Here is a 20,295-nt window from a genome sequence, read left to right as displayed (position 1 = left end):
ATTTTACGACATTTTATTTGTTTTTGAACATCGGTTTAGCCATCTCTGAGAAACGTGTGTGATTTTTTTTTGCTTTTTTTTGTGCATATCACCCTATAATTCCGGAACAGCAAGTCGGATCCAAATGAAACTCAAGAACTTTTTATGGGACCTTAAGATATTTTATTTGAATTTAAGTTTGTGAAAATCGGTTCAGCCATCTCTGACCAAAATGAGTGACATTATTTGTCACACACACAAACACACAAACAGAGAAATTTTGTGATTTCGACGAACTGAGTCGAATGTTATATGAAACTCGGCCCTCTGGGCCTTGGTTGTAAAGTCGGGTTTCACTGCGATTGCATAGCCTTTCTATCCTCAATCCACGCTTAACCGCTCCTTCCACCTTCTTTATTAGATAACTTACCCTTGTTGAAACACTCCTACTTCATTTATCTCGCGTGAAATAACTTAGGTATTCGGTGTATAACAGGATTTCCAGACGAAAACTGTTCAGAAAAAAATTACCCTAACTCGAAGTAAGGTATCAAATGAGAGGGAAAAGGTTGTACACTCAAGTCTCGATTTATAAAGTAATCGATATACGTAACTCTTTTTACGAATCAAATTCCAAATAACGTAATCTTTTTTACGAAGTAAATTCCAAACAACGTACTATTTTTTACGAACCTACCTCGTCAAAAGAGATTTTTGTAAAATATGAAAATATGTTCTATACAATATTCGAATGCTGTATTTTTTAAACTGCTATGACAAATAATTGCCGCAAAACAATGTTTAAACTAGATTCAGGATCCACTTACGGTTTATTGATATTCCTTAAGACCCCTCACAATATGGGTATTTTCGGAACGGATTTGATGAGTATGTATCGGAGAACACGTAGCCTTGGTATTAACATTCCTTTTGTAAAATTTGGCCATCTGTTTAAACAGACTGCTTAGTCTGCGATGTTTTGGTTGATTCCAAAATCCAAGTTGGCAATCTCCGGTTTAGTATTTTTTATTGAAATCTTACCAATATGCGTATTGTCGGAACGGATGTCATAAGTAGATGTTGGAAATTTAAATGAACCGTGAGTCACCATCTTAAATTGCGGAACGATTTGAAACATTGTTTTTCGGCATCTAATCATCAAATTCGTCCCGAAAATACCCATGCTGTAAGGGTTTTCGAGAAATATTAATAAGTCGGAAGTCGTCATCTCGGATCTGTAAAACTACCGGATATATTATGAAGATTTTCAAGGACTACCGGTAAACCATTTTGGATTACACCCTTTCAGAAAAAAACACATATAATAAGGGGTTTCATGAAATATTAATAAAGTGGAAGTCGCCATATTGGATTTATGTATCACCTCAAACATCGTTTTTCGGCATATACTAATGAAAGCCGTTTCGAAAATATCCATATTGCAGGGGGTTCCAACGATATCAATAAACCGGAAGTTGTCATCTTGGACTTCTGAATCAACTTAAACATCTACATCTTCAAATCCGTTCCGAAAATATCCATATGATTGGAGTGTTCCTCAATCATTACACACAACTTTTTTACGAACTAATTTCTCAATTTCGTAAACTTTTAAACGAAGTGATCTCCAAATACCGTAATTTTTTTTCGCGAACTAAGTCGACTCACGAACTTTCGTTTAGCTCGTAAATGGAGGTTTGGATATACAGACTGTCCCAGAAAGTATGGACGCACTTTGATTTCGCTGTAAAGAATTCACAAGTGTTGGATATTCAAATTGTATTCGATATACTGATAATATTAGACTACAACTACAGAATATTATTCTCAACATTTGCTACTTAACCATTGTTGACTAGCTGGCGCACCTTCTTGCGAACGTTCCTCATTAAATCCCGTACAGATTTCTTGGCGACAAGTTTTTACACTTTTTTCCAATCTTTTTCGAACTGTTGAATGGTTTCGGCTACCGAGACATGTTTCCTAAGATGTGCCTTCGTTAATGCCCAAAATTCCTCAATTGGCCGAAGTTGTGGGCAATTTGGTGGATTCATGTCTTTTGGGACGAAAGTGACATTTTTGGTAGTATACCATTCTACCGTTGATTTCGAGTAGTGGCAAGAAGCAAGATCTAACCAGAAAACAAAAGGATCCTTGTGGCTTCGAATCATGGGTAGAAGTCGTTTTTGTAAACATTCCTTGATGTATATTTCGCTGTTCATTGAAACAGTGGTGATGAAGAGTTTCGAAATCTTACCGCAGCTACAAATTGCTTGCCAGACCATAGCCTTCTTACCAAATTTTTCAACTTCAATCAATGTCTCGAACTGGTTTAACACTTGCCCATCTCACACCATATGATATTGTGGTCCCGACAAGGATTTGTAATCGAGTTTCACGTAGGTTTCGTCGTCCATGATTATGCAGTTCAAATTTCCAGCAAGAATCGTATTGTACAGCTTTCGAACCCTCGGCCTGATCGATGCTTTTTGTTTCGGACTACGTTTTGGTTGTTTCTGCTTCTCATAGGTTCGAAGATTCAAACGTTCTTTACCACGAAGAACATTTGACTTCGAAGTGCCCACATCCCGAACTGAAACCTCCTTCTTTTGCTCGAACGCCTTCAGTATACGTTTATCCAACTGAGGGTTAGCAGGACTTTTTTTTCGACCCGTTTTCGGTTTATCCTCAACGAACTTCCTGATTGCATTTCGCACGGCTCTTTTACTTACTCCTTCCATCTTTCTCAGTGACGTGCACCATTTGTACGCAATTTTTCGACGTTGTTCTGCTGAAAATCCACGCATTTCGAAACAAACTAATGAAAACGAATAAACAACTGCACAAGTGGTTAGAGAAGAGTGTAAACCAGAGGACGCAGCCATAAAAATGGACAGATTCTGAACCATTGCGAAATGGCAGCGGTTTTTGGTTGCGTCCATACTTTCTGGGACAGTCTTTATGCCAAAATTGTGACTTTGCTGATTTGTTTTTTGCATTAAGTTGTTCTAGAAATACAGGGTCCGGCACTCGAAGTGTAACCAATTAAAAAGGCCATAAATTCAGTTTGGAAAATTACTTTTACTTAATTCAAAGTACAAAATGTGTAAAAATATTACAAAATTCAGAATCAATTCACTTTTGCTCGATATGACCACCTTTTGCCTTGACTTGATGACTTGAGAGAGCGAAGGAGTTGCTTCGTTTGGCCGAAAGCGGTCAATTTCCGAACATTGTATTTTCTGACGAGAAAATTTTTCCAATTGAGCAATTCGTAAACTCTCAAAACGATAGGGTTTACTTGACCGACCGTACATACGAGAATATGAGTCATCGATTGGCCACCAGGAGGCAGCACCCGCAACAGATAATGGTTTGGGCCGCTCTAACCGCAGATGGGCGCTCTCCAATCGTTTTCATCGAGCCTGGCGTCAAGGTAAATGCTACATATTATCGGGAAAGTATTCTGGAGGTTGCTTTGAAGCCGTGGGCAGACAAACATTTCGGTGGCAGACCATGGACGTTTCAGCAGGACTCGGCACCGTCTCACATAGCTCGAATGAACCAAGAATGGCTGAAAAACAACGTTCCGAACTTCATCACGTCCCCACAATGGCTCTCGAATTCACCAGATGCGAATCCAATGGATTATTCTCTTTGGGCCATTTTGGAGAGCAAAGTCCGAACTAAAAGATACACCAGTCTCGAGGCGCTGAAAAAAGTTATTGTCCGCGAGTGGGCCAAAAAACCTGCAAGTCACATTCGGCCAAACGAAGCAACTCCTTCGCTCTCTCAAGTCATCAAGTCAAGGCAAAAGGTGGTCATATCGAGCAAAAGTGAATTGATTCTGAATTTTGTATTATTTTTACACATTTTGTACTTTGAATTAAGTAAAAGTAAATTTCCAAACTGAATTTATGGCCTTTTTAATTGGTTACATTTCGAGTGCCGGACCCTGTAGACCGTGCACTCATCCAATCAGAGTTTCGGGAGTTTTTATGTTGTCTTGAGTGTCGCTTGGAATACCTCCTTCGAGATTATCTAAGTTATTGAGCCCAACCAGATCAATTAGGGCAAACAAACAAGCCTATGTAGAACCTCACCGTGGCACAGTGGTTCAAAAGCGCAAATTCATGCTCTTAATTGATAACTCATAGGAACGTGGTTTTTAAGGGACAGTATCTTCAGCAAAGTTGCTGAGAAAGATAGACACCATCTTTTGGCAAAGTTTATTTATGTGATTAATCCCCCTAAAATTTAAATAATAATATTATTTTAGTTCAGAGCCAACATAGGGGCTAAATTACATCGACAAAGTTGCTCAGAAAGTTATTTCAAACAAATTTGCTGAAGGTACTATTCCCGTAACTTGATTGTAGTTCATGATATAATTTATTTTCTGAAAAGGGTGTTCTAAAACCAGTTCTGAAATCTGATCTGACATGAAGTGAACCTTATCATTGCAAATGTCAAGGACAAGGATATTTGAAAAGAACATATCTCGCCAGCAGACGATCGCAGACGAGTAATTCAACCACGGCATGAAAGCTCTTTTGAAGTAGTTTAATATGTAAGTATTCTAATCTGCACCTATCTGCGCCCTCTGTTGATAGATAAGTTGAAATTTTGTAAATAAAAACATGAAAAATGGCTCTATTTCATTACACTGAAACGATAGCAGCATAGTATGTTTGAGAAAGTTGTGTAGTTTTTAATGATGAAAAACTTTGTATAACATGAATAACTCATATAAAATGAAATTATATGTGTTTTCTTACAAAAACTGGTTTTAGAACACCCTTTTCAGAAAATACATTATATCATGAAGTTACGGGAATAGTACCTTCAGCAAATTTGTTTGAAATAACTTTCTGAATAACTTTGTCGAAGTAACTTCCTTCCAGGTCGGGGCTCGAACATAAGTGAACAATTTGACTACATTTTCGTAATAAAATCGGGAATACAGCAGTAAAAGAAGTGTTTATATTTAACATAAAAACTTTGTTCAGATATATGTTTATTCATAAGAAAAAAGTTTATAACTTAATTATATAGTACAAACTTGTATTTAAAATAACACTAGACATCTTTCAAATTTCTTTGCCTTAGTCAGTCTATTTACTCGAACTCGAACTACCATTTGTCGATTCTTTACTATCTCGACCCACGCAAGTGTTCAGTGCTCCGGCCGCTTCGTGTTTTCCCTGTTTGCGGTATATCGAAATGAGCCGTTTCAGTGTCGCCTGTACCGACGGGGAACCTACCTTGCCCAGCTTGTGCCAACCGCCCATAATTCCGTACGAGGTGTTATCCGCTGTTTTGGATTTAACCATGTTCGCTTCTTGGTCCTCAGCCATTTGCCAGATCGGTTTGTTCGCAGCGCTAATAGCACCGAATACACTCTCGTGTTCCTTCGTTAGAAACTGTTTGTACAGTAATTCTGCCTCCTTCAACTTGCCCTGCCTTTGATAACAACTGGCTAAATTATTTCGGGTGATGGTCACATTCGGATCATCCGATCCAAGCTTCGTTTCGTATATCTGCAGGGCCCGCTGATAGTACACTTCCACCTCCTCGTATTTGGACTGGTTCTGGCACAGTAGAGCCAAGTTATTCAGTTGCTTTGCCACATCCGGATGGTCTTTGCCCAGCATCCGTTCACGTATTTCTAAAGCTCTTTTGCAGTACGGCTCGGCTTCACTGTATTTGCCACGCTTTCCATAGAGCACAGCTAAATTGTTTAGAGTTGCAGCGACAGCCGGATGGTTTTCACCAAGGGTCTTCTCTCGAATTTCCAATGCGTCGTTCAACAGATCGGCTGCTAGCTTGTACTTTCTCTGATCTCTGTAAACCAGAGCTAAAATGTTCAACATAGTCGCCACATCCGGATGATCGCGCCCGCAAGCTGCTTCCAAATCAACCAACGCATGCTTGCATAAAGGCACGACAATTTCATAGCGCCCTTCCGAGGCATATTGTATAGCGAGATCGTGAATCGTTCGCAATGTTTTAGGAATTTCAGCATGATGTAACTGCGACGAGACTGCGGATTGATCTTTTGGTTCCTCCTCCGGAGGAAACAGTTCTCCCACCAGATCTCTGCACACCTCTTCCGATGATTTTTCAGATTTTGAACTTTCGTCGTACACTTTCAGCGTTGCCATAAACTCCAAGTGTTTCTTTTCCTCTTGAAGCTGTCCCACAGTTGTTTCAGATATTTCCAGCTTGTTTTGTGTAGACACCAACTCCTCCCGTAACCAAACATTTTCCTGTTGCATCCGTCGGATCTGCAGCCGTAACTTTTGATTTTCAGCATCCACACTTTGAAGATGCGAAGAAAACACCAACAGCAGATTGACTTCTCCTAAACCGAGCTCAATCTTGTCGATATTTTGCTGCACAATCGATGACTTTTCTGTATCGAAACAAACACTTTCGGAAAATTGGCTAGCCAATGCAAGATGTTCCACTCGCAAGGCTTCGAGAATTTGATGTACTGTCTTGGTGTCCGCGATGAGCTCCTGTTGAGTCATAATGAAAAGATTTTTCGTTGCCAAGGTTGTGTGATCCTGCTGCTTTCAAATTGTTGACTAATTTGTTCGTTGCAAAATTCGTTCATTTAAAGCAGTGTATGCTTATGCTGAACGACTACCTGTGTTTGCAAACATAAGTTAATACCTGCACTGCGATATGGGGTCCTCTAGAAAATGTGTACAAACTAAAGCATAGGTATAAAAAGGGAAGGCAGGAAAAGAGAGGGCTAACTTGCGTATCTTACCCATGCTTCAACTTTTTCTAATATATGTTATGATATTATGATTACCTGTGTAAAACTAGAAAATAAAACTATAGTTGAATATGAATGTTTTTCCTAATTATTAGGTAATTGTGATATCCTTTATTAGGATTGACTTATTTGCAAGGAGTTACAGACAATGTATAAAATCAAATAACAAGGTATTAATGAAAAATACTTGTTAATGAATGACTATGTTCCATAGAGGATAAACTATTAACTGTTGAATTTCAACAATACTATGGTTCTTCAAAAGTGTTTTGGAGTAAGGAATGCTATTATTTGTAACTAGCTGACAAAAGGTGTAAATCCTTGGTGGTGCTGAGCTGTATTCCAAATTATTTGTTTGTAAGTTAGCTGTGGTTATCATTCGAAATGTTTTGTGTTATACCTGGACTATGTTTTTATTTCCAAAAAGTTTTATCTTTAAATAAAAAAACTGTGTCGTGATGGGATTAATTCATCAATTTATTTATTTTTACATAATTTTTAGCATTTTTTACCTCACATAATTCTAAACGTTTCGCCCTTTACAAATTTGAAATGACAACTTCAGAGAACAAGCTGTATTCAGCATCTGTATTAGAATTATTGGCACAGAAGATCACTGGTTATGTGATCAAAGTTGTCTGCCGAGGTTCGGAGGGCTGTGTGTAAAACACCATTCGACTCCGTTCGTCGAGTACGCAAAATGTCTGTGCGTATGTAACGTATTTTCACTAAATTGGAGATGGCTAAACGGACTTAGATTGAAATGAAAAATCTTGTGGTCCCATCCAAAATTCCTGAATAATGTTTGGATCCGACTTCCGATTCTGGAGTTGTGGGGTAAAATTTATTTATTATTGTAATATCCATCGGATACGAAATTTATATGGATATGGGTGGAGAAATACCCCTTTGAGTTGAACATAATATATGTCATTTTCAAACGGGGACAAAAACCACCATCTTTTAAAAGAATAACACAAAATAATTATCACAATGCATCTTCAAACCAATAGTCACAAAAAATAATTAAAAAAACAAACCTGTTTTATTTCACCTAGTGGGGTAATGATGCCTTTCTCATGTATAATATTGTGGTATTCTATTCAAAAAATTTCTCTTCGATTTTTGAAAGAAACCAAGGGATTGCTTGTACATGAACTAGTATAACATACAGAATGAAACAGTGCTTTGCTCGCGTAGGTTATCCTTAAGAAAACGAAGTGGGTTCACTATTATATGCACTTCCGGCACTGGAACCCGAAAACCGGTATAATCGAAGTCGGTTCGTACCAACTAATATGACGTACAAACTCTACTAGTTTTTATTCAAATTTTGAAGATTTTATACAATTTTGCCATCGCACTCTAAATGACGATTCAACTGTTTGTTATATCCGAAAATATGCAGTAATTTTTGGAAGGACCATAAGACCTTTCATTTGACCCTAAGATTGACGGTTTGGAGTCCAGTTTACAACATTTTTTACGGTTTTTGTTCCGCCAGTTTAAGTAATGGTGTACAATATTCAACACACTTTACCCTATAGCTTCTGAACCGGAAGTCGGATCCGGATGAAATTCAGGAATTCTGTATGGGATCGGAAGACATTTCATTTGAATCTAAGTTTATAAGAATTTGTCAAACCATCGCTGAGAAAAGTGAGTGAGATCCATTTTGGTATATATGGCCACTACTTCCGGTGCTTCCGGAACCGGATACCGGGAACCAGGATAGTCGGAATCGGTTTGTTTTGTTGCTACTGATAATATCTATTGATTTGTGTAGTTTTGAGACCAGTTTAGATTTTTTTTTACGTATTTTGTTTCGCCGGTTCAAGAGACGGTGTACAATATTCAACACACTTTACCCTATAACTCCGGAACCGGGAGTCGAATCCGGATGAAATTCAGGAATTAGGTATGCGATCATGAGGCCTTTCATTTGAATATCAGTTTGTCAAAAATGGTTAAACCATCTCCGAGAAAACCTAGTGAGATTATTTGACACATACACACACAGACACTGCTCAGCTCGATGAACTGAGTCGAATGGTATATGACACTTGAAAATAATTTCGGATACCAAATCCGGTGCATTTATTTCTCCGTTGATCAGGTTCCGAAAACAAAAATGATTCCATCGGCACCCAGCACACATGAGCACGCTCTGAAGAAAACAGAATCACGGCACAGGCATGAATGTCTGTTTCCGGTGTGTGATTTTTGTTGAACACTGTGCTGAGGTTAAAAGATGAGATAACTAAGTGCTCACAATATAGAATGGCGTCGGCGTTTGTAGTAGTGTGAGAGGGCGCGAATTCGTTTGTATGTAATAATTAATTTGAAACGCGAAAATTATTGAAAATTCTTCAAATAGGTCAAATATTTCGCCTTGACGTCCTATTGCTGAAGTGTTATCAACCCCTTAATGTGACTATGAATTGTCAATTCTTGTTCATAAGAACCTTTAGCATTCCTTGCAATTTATAAATTAGCATTTTGCATATCATCCTTATATAATTTGACGCATTAAGCAAAATACGTCTTACAAGCAAGAATAACTTTTTGGGTATGAATAATAATTATATTTTTATTATTAATGTTTTTGCCGGAGCGTCTATAGAGTAAATATTCAAAAGTGTGCAATATCCTATTATGTTCCAAGGGTGTAATTGGCTGGTTCAGAAGACTGAAGGTTTGGAAGCTTTCGATACGGTGAGAAATGAAACATTGAATGCAAACTCAAGCATTGGTAAAATTGGAAAATGTTAAGTATTAATACAAAATTGAAGACCTAATATGTATCGGTTGTTTGCCATTTGTAACAGATCGAGAGTCTATCTTTAATGTTTGAATCCATTTAATGTAAACATTTCGTCAACGTCAAAAATGAATGAATGGAAACCTTAAAAATAACGTTTTGCCTTTCTCATATAGAAAGGTTATGCAATCACTTGGAAAACCGACTAGTGAAAACTGGCCCGGAGGGCCAAGTGTCATATACCATTCGACTCAGTTCATCGAGCTGAGGAATGTCTGTGTGTGTGTGTGTGTGTGTGTGTGTGTGTGTGTGTGTGTGTGTGTGTGTGTGTGTATGTGTGTGTGTGTATGTATGTGTGTGTGTATGTGTCAAATAATCTCACTAGGTTTTCTCGGAGATGGCTGAACCGATTTTGACAAACTTGGATTCAAATGAAAGGTCTCGTGGTCCCATACGGAATTCCTGAATTTCATTCGGATCCGACTTCCGGTTCCGGAATTATAGGGTAAAGTGTGTTCAATATTGTACACCATCACTTAAACCGGTGAAACAAAAAACGTGAAAAAATTTCTAAACTGGTCTCAAAACCACACAAATCGAAAGTCATTATCAGTAGGCAACTAAACAAACCGATTCTGGCTATCCTGGATCCCGGTATCCGGTTCCAGAAGTACCGGAAATAGTGGTCATATATACCAAAATAGATCTCACTCACTTTTCTCAGCGATGGTTTGACCGATTTCCACAAACTTAGATTCAAATGAAAGGTCTCGTGGTCCCAGACGGAATTCCTGAATTTCATCCGGATCCGACTTCCGGTTCCGGAATTATAGGGTAAAGTGTGTTCAATATTGTACACCGTCACCTAAAATATTTTCGGATACAACAAACATTTAAATCGTAATTTAGAGTGCGTACTAGAAGAGTTTGTGTATCATGTTAGTTGGTGGTCGGTTCTTTGGTTTGTGGAAATGTGGATGACTCACGCAATCAAAGCAATGTTTTATTCTGTATGTTATACTAGTTAATGCACAAAAATCTCTTGGTTTGTTTGAAAAATCGAAGAGATAAATTTTGAATGGAATACCACAATATTATATGTACATGAGAAAGGCATCATTACACCACTAGGTGGATTAAAACAGGTTTTTGAAAATAAAATAGCACAGAGGCAGAACTCAATCCCACACAGAAAAAAATTATGAATTTTTCAGGTGACCTAATTCCACATTCCGATACAATTCATAAAACCTAACTTTTCAAAAGACGAAGAATTGCATTCGTTATGACTTTATGTTTGATTTGAATGAACTTTACAGGCTCAGGCTGCAATTTGTTCTCGAACAGTCCACGCAGAGAAGTGGAGCATGTTTTAAATAACAAAACTGTTAGTAGATTTTTAAATTTAATATATGATTTCTAGCTAGAATATGACTCTTTTTTCCCACGAATGAAGTTTTGCGCATTTTCTAAGTGAAATTTTATCTGCTGCTTTCATTTCTTAGAGTTTTTCTCCAATTCAAGCGCATGTAGTGTTCAATCATGATATTTTGGAAAATTGCATAACATTACGTAACAGATTGTTTTAACAAAAAATGTTTTATATAGAGATCTTGACCGGACTGATGAAACACCAAAAAGATTAATATACCAGGGCTTCATTGTGGTATGTGAATGATTCGATCTTCTCGCGAAAAAAGGGCTACATGTCTTGAAATTTAGTAATATCAATTAAAAACTGGATTCCTGGGAATTTGAAAGCGAATGTAAATCGAAATAAAAGCGGTATATAAACTTTAACGAGAGTTCGTTCATTTCAAACTAATTTTTCCACTCGAATTTACCACGAAATTATTTTTCAAGAAATTGACAGGAACGTAGAAGTAAAATATTTATTATTTTCTTCAAAATATTGATTGAAACAAACTAATCCAACGAGAAAAATAAATCATCAAGTGTTGTAGTTTCAAGCAGCAAATATCAAACCTGTTTTTTCACTATTTCAATTAAAAAATATCTTTGTGTGAACCCCATATTTGGTTATTTTTATAATTTTTTTCTCTGCGTGTAAGAGTGTGAATTTATATAAACAAATTACCTATCCAGCAGCTGTGTGTGAGCCGAGATTCAATGGATTAACAGACTACTTTGTGATGTAATGATTATTGGTTCAAGCCGTGGTCGCTTACCGATTTTTCGGGTTTTTGTTTCATTGCATTTCAAGGCGCGTAATTTTTAGGTCACACAATTCTACATGTGCATGTATGTGAATTCTCGTAAACTGCGACGCTCCAAGATGTAAAATCACAAGATTTTTTCGATCTGTATACGCTCTTATGAAATCGGACCACACGCGTTTTCCGATTTCACCACGTTGGACTGTAGTAGACATTGTTACAGAACAGCAGTATGTTGAATTGTCGTATATTGAAACAGTCACCTCTCGGCTGGCAGCTTCTCTCCAATAAATCATCTCCGTTCATAAGACCTTTCTGTAGTTTTTTAATTATTCGTTTTCTCTGTTTATTATTTATTGTTTTGGAACATTGAAAACTGCAGTAGTGTTTTCGAAATTTTAAAAAAAACAGAAGTTTTGTTGGAACTTTTTTTTTATAGAAGTGTGCCAAATTAAAACAAAACTACACTCAACAATCATATTTGGAAATCCGCTAATGAAACCTAGCTAAACATTTGGAACTGATTTTCGTTGACGTTATCAGTCGAGTGGCAAAAAACAGCGACTCATGATTAATGAACTGCCGCTCTAATTCACGAGCACGAGCCTAATCTGAGAACTAGAGCTTTTGCTGCATTAGGCGTGATTGAGTTGTCCCAATCGCGAACCGTGCCGGAATGCGCGTGGTCACTGGATGCATGCCATTAGTTTTGATTAACGCCAGATACGCTGTGTGAATACAGTGGATTTATTGTGGATACTGCTTTTTATACCATACCAAAATAAAGCATTTGCTACGACAGATAGCCAAATGAAAAAAAAAGTAAATAAATAACACTTATTGAATGTCCCGGTCTCATGGTATTTGTCTGGTTAATAAATCAGATATTTGATACCGGGCCAGCTGTCACTGTAATGCGCTTCCATTCATAGTACTGGGTTTTGCTTGAGTTACTTCCGGAAAGAAACGGTTTACAAATGAAGTAGGGTGCATTTATCCTGATCTTATGATAAATAGATATCTAATGAAAATATAACGTCACATCCATGGTAACTGGATTGCAACCGAAATGTACATTACATATCGTATTTAATCAACATTTGAATGTAACGATGACTGCAATCCTGCAGAAAAAGTTTTTTCCATAGATTTTTTTCTTTGTTAGCTTCCGAATAAATGATTCGGAAGCTAACCAAGAAAAAAATCTATGGAGTTATTACGATTAATTATATTATTAGTTTATAGACGTCTATCTTTACTGCACTCTTTTCAGTTAGGGTGTAGCGACTATACATCAGACATATTTTCAAATTGTTCAACTAATCAAAAGGAATATGTTTATTAGATTATTGTCAATATAACGTTTATTATGTAAACATAGCTTAAATAGTGAAACATAGGTCTAAATTCAAAACACAAAATTTAACCGAGTCTAAAAAAACACACTCTAGTACGTTTGCTAGCATCATTCGACGTTTGACTGTGAAGGATGTCGTTTCAAAAAGTGTATAGAGGAATGTCGTCTAGGCTGGACAACTTTTGTGAATTTACCCTGTATCCTTTGTTTATATTGGAATATTCTCAATATTGATGCCTTATTTAAAAGTTTGGTCCGCCATTTGAAACTTCTAATTAAGGTGAATTGCTGCGCATAATGTAAGATAAGTTATTAACAAAACGAAAAAATAAAATAGTAGCCACTATTGATTCGGAACGAAATATGTACAAAAGTAGAGGATTTGATTTCTTACAGCTTCTTATTGGATACCATTTTTGTGTAATTTACAGTTTCCGAGAGCTGGTTTCTTCATTCATGGAAAGCAAGTGAATTGTCATACTTTAGGTATGTTCAAAGTGTCATCGTAATCGGAGCAAGTCATTCCTTGATGTTGTTCCCGTTTTGCTTTTAAATTTCTGAAACAGCTCTATGCGTACAAAGGTCATATCATTCGCCGGCACAAAAGTCATTTCCATGAGATGCGAAGATTTTTAAATTATTCTGCGCAGTTAATTTTGTTCAGATGTTACCAGTCCCTGTGGTAGAGTTACACAACAGAAAACTAAAATCGAAACCAATTTCCATTTGTCCTACAGTCGATTCATGTTGTTGCTCCTTGCCACCACACGTTCTGCCGATTCCCGCTTGGCATTGCTGGGTAAGCTTGGTTCGCAGCTGAATCTCCCGCACTAAAAGAAAACCGATTTGCCAGTGAGAGCGCACAGCATAATCCATCCAGACACCGCGATGCTTGAGAAAGTGTGCCAAGGGCAGATTGATCATTACCGAGTCTTCTCCGGTCATGATTTTATGTTTAATGCTGAAATTCCCCCATGCCATTGGGTAACATGTTGCCATTGTTGCTAGCTAGAGACGCACTCAAGTTTTCCGCGGATTTGCTATATGTCTTGGAAGTATGTATTATTCTGTCCGGAAATCAGTACGGTCAGGTCAAAATAATGCCGAAGGGTTCCTCGATTGAATAACCTTGCGGGGAACATTACGGCTGTTGGAGTAGCATAGAACTGTCGATCTAGTGACGTGAAATGTTTGCTAACCGCTAGAAAACTTTCACTGTGCGTGACTCAATTTATTCACCGGATGTTTCGTTTATTTCATTCGGCCGCAACCAAGCGAATCAAACAGGATATCCAAGGCTGACTGATTTTTTCGAACTATTCCTGCGAGTTGGAATGACAGGTATAATGAAGCGCACTGCAACCAACCATCTAATTATTTATAAATCTAGAATGATGGCTGGCGGTTTATGTTGAATTGCTGGGTTTAACATAAACTGTTATGTACTGACGAGTCGAAGACGAAACATAAAGTATTTAAAAATAGATACTTGTTACTCATGATCACGTTATCCGCTTATGATTGATTTCGATTGGAATTATAATTGTGGGAAATAAGGAAAAACGGTTTGTCTTATAAGACAAACGAATGTTGTTTACTGTCAAACGTTTCGGCCTATGGTGCAGGCCTTTTTCAAGGAAAATAATGTCAAAAAGGCCTACATTTCCCACAGTTATCTACATATTTTTATTCAACTAATTTGTTGTGATTCTCGAATGTCTTTAGGAGAAAACCCCGAAAAGCTAGAGATCTGAAATTCTGTAAGAATTCAGGTCAGGTTCTACGTTAGTCCTTCTTCATTTTGTTTTCCAGTAGGCACTGATAGAATATAAACTTAGTTCAGGATATTGGCTTAACAAATAAAATATATCGAGAACAAAAACAATGAGAGCTCTATTTCTTCTAGAATATTGTATCGAAATTACCAAGCAAAACTATTCCAATTGTTGCGGAATAGTAATGTATTTTTCGATAACTTTTTCAGTCTAATTTAAAAGCTAATAGTTTTAGTTATGATTCTCTGCAAATAGTTGGAGAGAAAGATTGCTTACAGTAACGTAATAATCGAAAGAGAAAGAAAACAAAGAGAATCTGTTATTTGCACTTAGATCGTAATGAAAATTCTATACAGAATTGTTCGGTGGAGAATAAGTCATTAAAGTCGAAATGAGTAAATGTTTGTATGTGTGTGGGCGTGTGTATATGGGCACTTGATTTTCTCGGAGGTGGCTGGACCGATTTTCACAAAAAGGTTATGGTTATATAGCACGCTATTGATTTTTTTTCGGTTCGGACTTCTGGTTCTGGAATTACAGGGTGATATGTGCGAAAAATGGCTTAATTTTGTCGGAGATGGCGGAACCAATTTTCACAATCGTAGATTTATGTTAAAGCCCATACTTTTCCATAGAAAACTTTTAAATTTTATCTGGATCTGATCTCCGGTTCCAGAGTTGCAGGATGATATGTGCAAAAAATAAGCACTCCATACTCGTACAACAATACGGAGTTTTATTTTGATACTACTTCCGGTTCTGAAAATACATGGTGGTGTGTAGGAAAATATTAATTTCAAGAGCGTGTTTCTATGCATAATAAGGTAAAAACAAAAAAAAATCCTCTAAACTAGCGATATAAAACTTATGTTGTGTACGTCTTGTTAGTTATTGGCCATACAAATTTATTTAGGAGATATCGGTTATTAGTTCCCGGTCCCGGAAGTCCGGGAAATAGCATTCGAAAACCCCCGTCATTCACTTTGACGAAGGAAAAAGAAGAAAATATCTTCTAAAATAGTCCTCAAACTGTCTGTATTTTAAAGATATGTCAGTTGCTTGCCAAACAATCCCAGTTCCAAAAGCACCAGTTAAAAAAATGTCGAAATGGAGTTTTTAACAGTGATGATCGAATTAAATTTCATCCGGGTTCTACTTCCGGTTCCGGAACTGCAGAGTGAAGTGTGTTTAAAAATTCAAACCATCATTTAGAGCGACGACGATCTGTCAATTTAAAGATAAAAAATCACGAAACAAAATATGTACATTCTGTCGCCAAAATGAGGTTATTTTTATCTTTTAAAGTAATTAAATATTTTGTAGAACGAGGTCTCAGAAGTCAGAAGTTACTCGTTTTTCCCGGTATTCTAAATGGTGTACGCATGTGCTTGAAGAAGCATATACCTATGTCAGGGCAGCAGGGACTATGTCTAAGGGCTTGACGACCCCTCCCCCGGCAACTGTGAGTTGTAGGGCTTGCCTAGGATGCGGTGGGGTTTGGCAGTGGGCTCTGCTAATCCCCTACAAAAAGCTGCATGTATCCGCAAGCAAGTCCTACCAAAGCGATCGTGTGCCGCTTAAAGTGCACAAGCCCAACGGGAGTGCCTTCTCGGCACGTTAGGACTAACGCCAGTGAGGTCCTAACTATGGCATACTGGCTACCATACCATCCATGGATACGATACGGTAGATCGGAATATATAGAGAAACTAGGGCTGACAGCTGCGGTATTCTACTCCTTCAGTAAAGCAGGGTGGAACCGGCTTGAAATGGCGAGTAGGTTAATGCCGCAGCTGCCTTCCGTCCCATAAAACCGTGGCAGGCCTTATGGCACGCCGTCTCACTTTCAGCCACCCGGTTGGGATGACTGGGTGGAAGTAGGTTCAGATGCCCTTTTCCTGATTTGCGCTGATCCGGCTCTGAGCGTAAAGCCAACCCTCGCATGGCCTCACTGCACCGCATAGGTAACCATGGGATCATGATAGCGACTACTTTCGGCTGGGTTTGACGGTAGCCATAAGGGGGACCCATATAAAATGAGCTTTACATCAACAACATCGACGTCGAGTAAGGAGGTAAACCCTTTCGCAAGAGGTGGTTTGAGGAGATCTCCATCCAGAACGGGTGCGAGAGAGGAGAGCGAGGCAGTAGCTGAGGAGACGAGTGACAGCAATGTCCATGTCAAACCAGCGAACCAGCCTGAGTCCCAGGAGCAAGGGAAGGAAATAATCAAGCCGAGTATGACAGCGGTCATAGATCAACTCGACGCGATTATTGAATTCGCGCAGGAGAAATCCAACATCAGCAAGGAGCTGAAGGCGAACCTTCTGAAGCTACGTAAGGCCGTGAACGTAGCTAAAAGGGACCAAGAGGCGTTGATAGTGCGGCTAGAGGGTGGCGGAAAGTCGGAGAAGTGTTCTCAAACAGAGCCCTTCACCTTCGATACCGACAAAAAACAGGAGGCGGTCGACTATGCGCTCCGGCTCACGATTGAGCGGAATAAACAGCGCCGGAAACGCGCCAGGGATTCTCCAGGCAGTAAACGCCTGACTCCCAAGGCCAAAAGGAGCAAAGACCATGGCGGAAATGATGGGGCAAAGGAACGTGGCGAGGGGCTCAACCCAAACCTCGGCACTCGAACCCCGGATCCGAGCCATGTAAGCGAACCCGGCGAGAATCCATGGGTGAAGGTCGCGAAGAAGAAAAAGGTCCCAAAAGAGGCCGGGCCCATTCCCGCGAGGAAGGCTAGGGACAAAGGAGAGGCTTTGTTGGTTAAGGCCGACAAAGAAAAGTACGCCGATGTGCTCAAGGCCATGCGGAGCGAGGCAAAGCTAGCCGAGCTTGGCAAAGAGGTTCGCAGCATCCGTCGTACGAAGACGGGAGAGATGCTGCTCGAGCTTAAAAAGGGAGCTCAGGGCGGAACGGAGCTTGTTGCGCTTGCCCAACAAGTCCTGGGCGATACGGCCGAAGTTAGAGCCCTGCGTAACGAGGTTGCACTCCAGTGCAAACGGTTGGACGAAATCGCCACCGCAGAAGAACTTGCCATGGCCATCAAGGAGCAAGGAGGTGTGGATGTCTCACGGGAATCCATCCGCATGAGGAAAGGACCACAGGGCACCCAGATAGCTACATTTAAGCTATCGGCCACGGATGCCAATAAGGTCCTCAAAGTGGGCAGGCTAAAGGTCGGATGGTCGGTATGCCCAGTGACCGCTTACCAACCGCCGGTGGTCGACATGTGCTTCAGGTGTTTCGAACCTGGCCACAAGTCGTGGAATTGCAAAGGCCCAGACCGAAGCAACCTCTGCAAGCGTTGCGGCGGCGAGGGGCACAAGGCGTATGCATGCGAAAGAACGCCACGTTGCATGCTATGCGCGAGCAAGAAGAAGGCCACAAACCACGTCATGGGCGGACCTACTTGCTCAACAAGTGGAGGGAGTAAAACAGCATGCAAGTAGTACAGCTGAACCTAAATCACTGTGCAGCTGGCCAGCAATTGCTGCACCAGTCAGTGACGGAATGGGGCATTGATGTCGCGATTCTTTCGGATCCCTATCACACACCGGTAGATAACGGGAACTGGGTGTCTGACGAAGCCAAGACGGTGGCGATCTTGACGACTGGTCGATACCCAGTGCAAGAGGTGGTGAAAACACAAGCGGAGGGAGTAGCCATAGCTAAGGTAAACGGAGTTTACTATTGTAGCTGCTACGCTCCACCGAGATGGTCAATAGACCAGTTCACTCGGATGGTCGACATGTTGACCGCAGACCTGGTGAGTCGGAAGCCGGTGGTGATAGCCGGAGACTTCAATGCCTGGGCAACGGCTTGGGGCAGCCGCTTCACCAATAGGAGAGGACAGACGCTACTGGAGGCCTTCGCCAAGTTGGACGTCATGTTAGCGAATGATGGACTGAAAAGTACCTTCCAGCGGAACGGAGTCGAGTCGTTTATCGACCTGACTTTCTGTAGTCCCGGCCTAGCTGGAGATCTTAATTGGAGAGTTGATGATGGCTACACCCATAGCGACCATCTAGCCATTCGCTACACGATCGGCCAATTGGCGAGAAGCACAAGGAGGAGTAATACTCCCAAAACTCTAGCGTGGAAGGTGGCTAACTTCGACCGCGAAACGTTTTGCGCTGCCCTCGAATTAGAGGAGAACAACGCGAACCTGAGAGGGGACGAGTTGGTCGCTATCCTGTCACGGGCGTGTGACGCGACCATGCCTAGAAAGGCTCAACCGAGGACCAATAGACCACCGGTCTACTGGTGGAACGAGCAAATTGCACGCCTTCGCGCATCCTGCCTCAGGGCTAGAAGAAGGATGCAAAGAGCTCGATCAGCGGAGATGAGGATGGAGAGGAACACGGCGTTCAAAGCGGCGAAGCTAGCACTAAACAAGGCCATCAGCGCAAGCAAAAGAGCCTGTTTCGACAAGCTATGCGAGGGAGCCAACACCAACCCATGGGGCGATGCCTACAGGATGGTGATGGCCAAAACGAGAGGGGCGCTAGCACCCCCTGAACGTAGTCCGGCGAGGTTGAAGGAAATCATAACGGTTCTCTTTCCCCACCACGACACGTCCCCCTGCCAGCCAGCTCCGCTACCAGCGAATGAAGTCGTAAAGGTGACGAACGAGGAGTTGCTCACTGCGGCGAGATCACTCGATACAAAGAAAGCCCCGGGGCCAGACGGTATCCCGAACGTGGCTCTAAAGGCGGCTATAATGACAAAACCGGACATGTTCAGGGAGGTCATACAGAGATGTCTGGACGAGCGTATGTTCCCAGACATTTGGAAAAGACAAAGATTGGTACTATTACCGAAACCTGGGAAACCCCCAGGGGATCCTTCGGCGTATAGACCAATCTGTCTGATAGACACTGTGGGTAAGCTCCTTGAGAAAATCATCCTCAACAGGCTAGCCCCCTTCATAGAGGACGTAGGAGGACTGTCCAGTCAACAGTACGGGTTCCGCAGAGGCAGGTCGACGGTGGACGCCATAACATCGGTGGTAACCACGGCGGAGGTAGCTATACAGCGCAAACGACGAGGGATCCGCTACTGTGCGGTAGTAACGCTAGACGTCAAGAACGCGTTCAATAGTGCTTGCTGGGCAGACATTGCTGATTCCCTACTTCGACTAGGAGTACCGGAAGGGCTGTACAAGATTCTGGAAAGCTACTTCCAGAACCGAGTATTGCTCTACGAGACCGACGAAGGCACACGTAGCACTCCAATCACGGCTGGAGTACCACAGGGATCTATCTTGGGCCCGATCCTGTGGAATATAATGTACGATGGAGTACTGAGGTTGAGGCTCCCTCCGGGTGTCAAGATAGTCGGGTTCGCGGACGACGTCACGCTGACAGTCTACGGCGAATCCATCGAAGAGGTCGAACTGAGTGCATCACACTCAATCTGCTTGGTGGAGGACTGGCTGCGTAGCAGGAAAC

The 20,295-nt window shown here is 40.6% G+C and overlaps 2 protein-coding genes across 2 annotated transcripts in view; one reads left to right on the top strand and one right to left on the bottom strand.

The window, feature by feature from the left end:
• Positions 1–20,295, top strand: part of LOC131427746 (protein gustavus) — a 337,641-nt gene that overhangs the window by 6,678 nt on the left and 310,668 nt on the right. The window lies entirely within an intron of this gene.
• LOC131429136 (kinesin light chain-like) lies at positions 5,040–14,006 on the bottom strand. Its single transcript, XM_058593183.1, has 2 exons — positions 13,797–14,006; positions 5,040–6,551 (listed from the first exon to the last, which is right to left on the bottom strand). The coding sequence occupies exons 1-2, from the start codon at positions 14,004–14,006 to the stop codon at positions 5,094–5,096; spliced, it is 1,668 nt and encodes a 555-aa protein (XP_058449166.1). The 3' UTR covers positions 5,040–5,093.

Source organism: Malaya genurostris, chromosome 2 (assembly GCF_030247185.1).
Source record: "Malaya genurostris strain Urasoe2022 chromosome 2, Malgen_1.1, whole genome shotgun sequence".
NCBI lineage: Eukaryota > Metazoa > Arthropoda > Insecta > Diptera > Culicidae > Malaya > Malaya genurostris.
The sequence above is the reverse complement of the archived record's forward strand: the minus strand, read 5'-3'. Positions and strand labels throughout refer to the sequence as shown.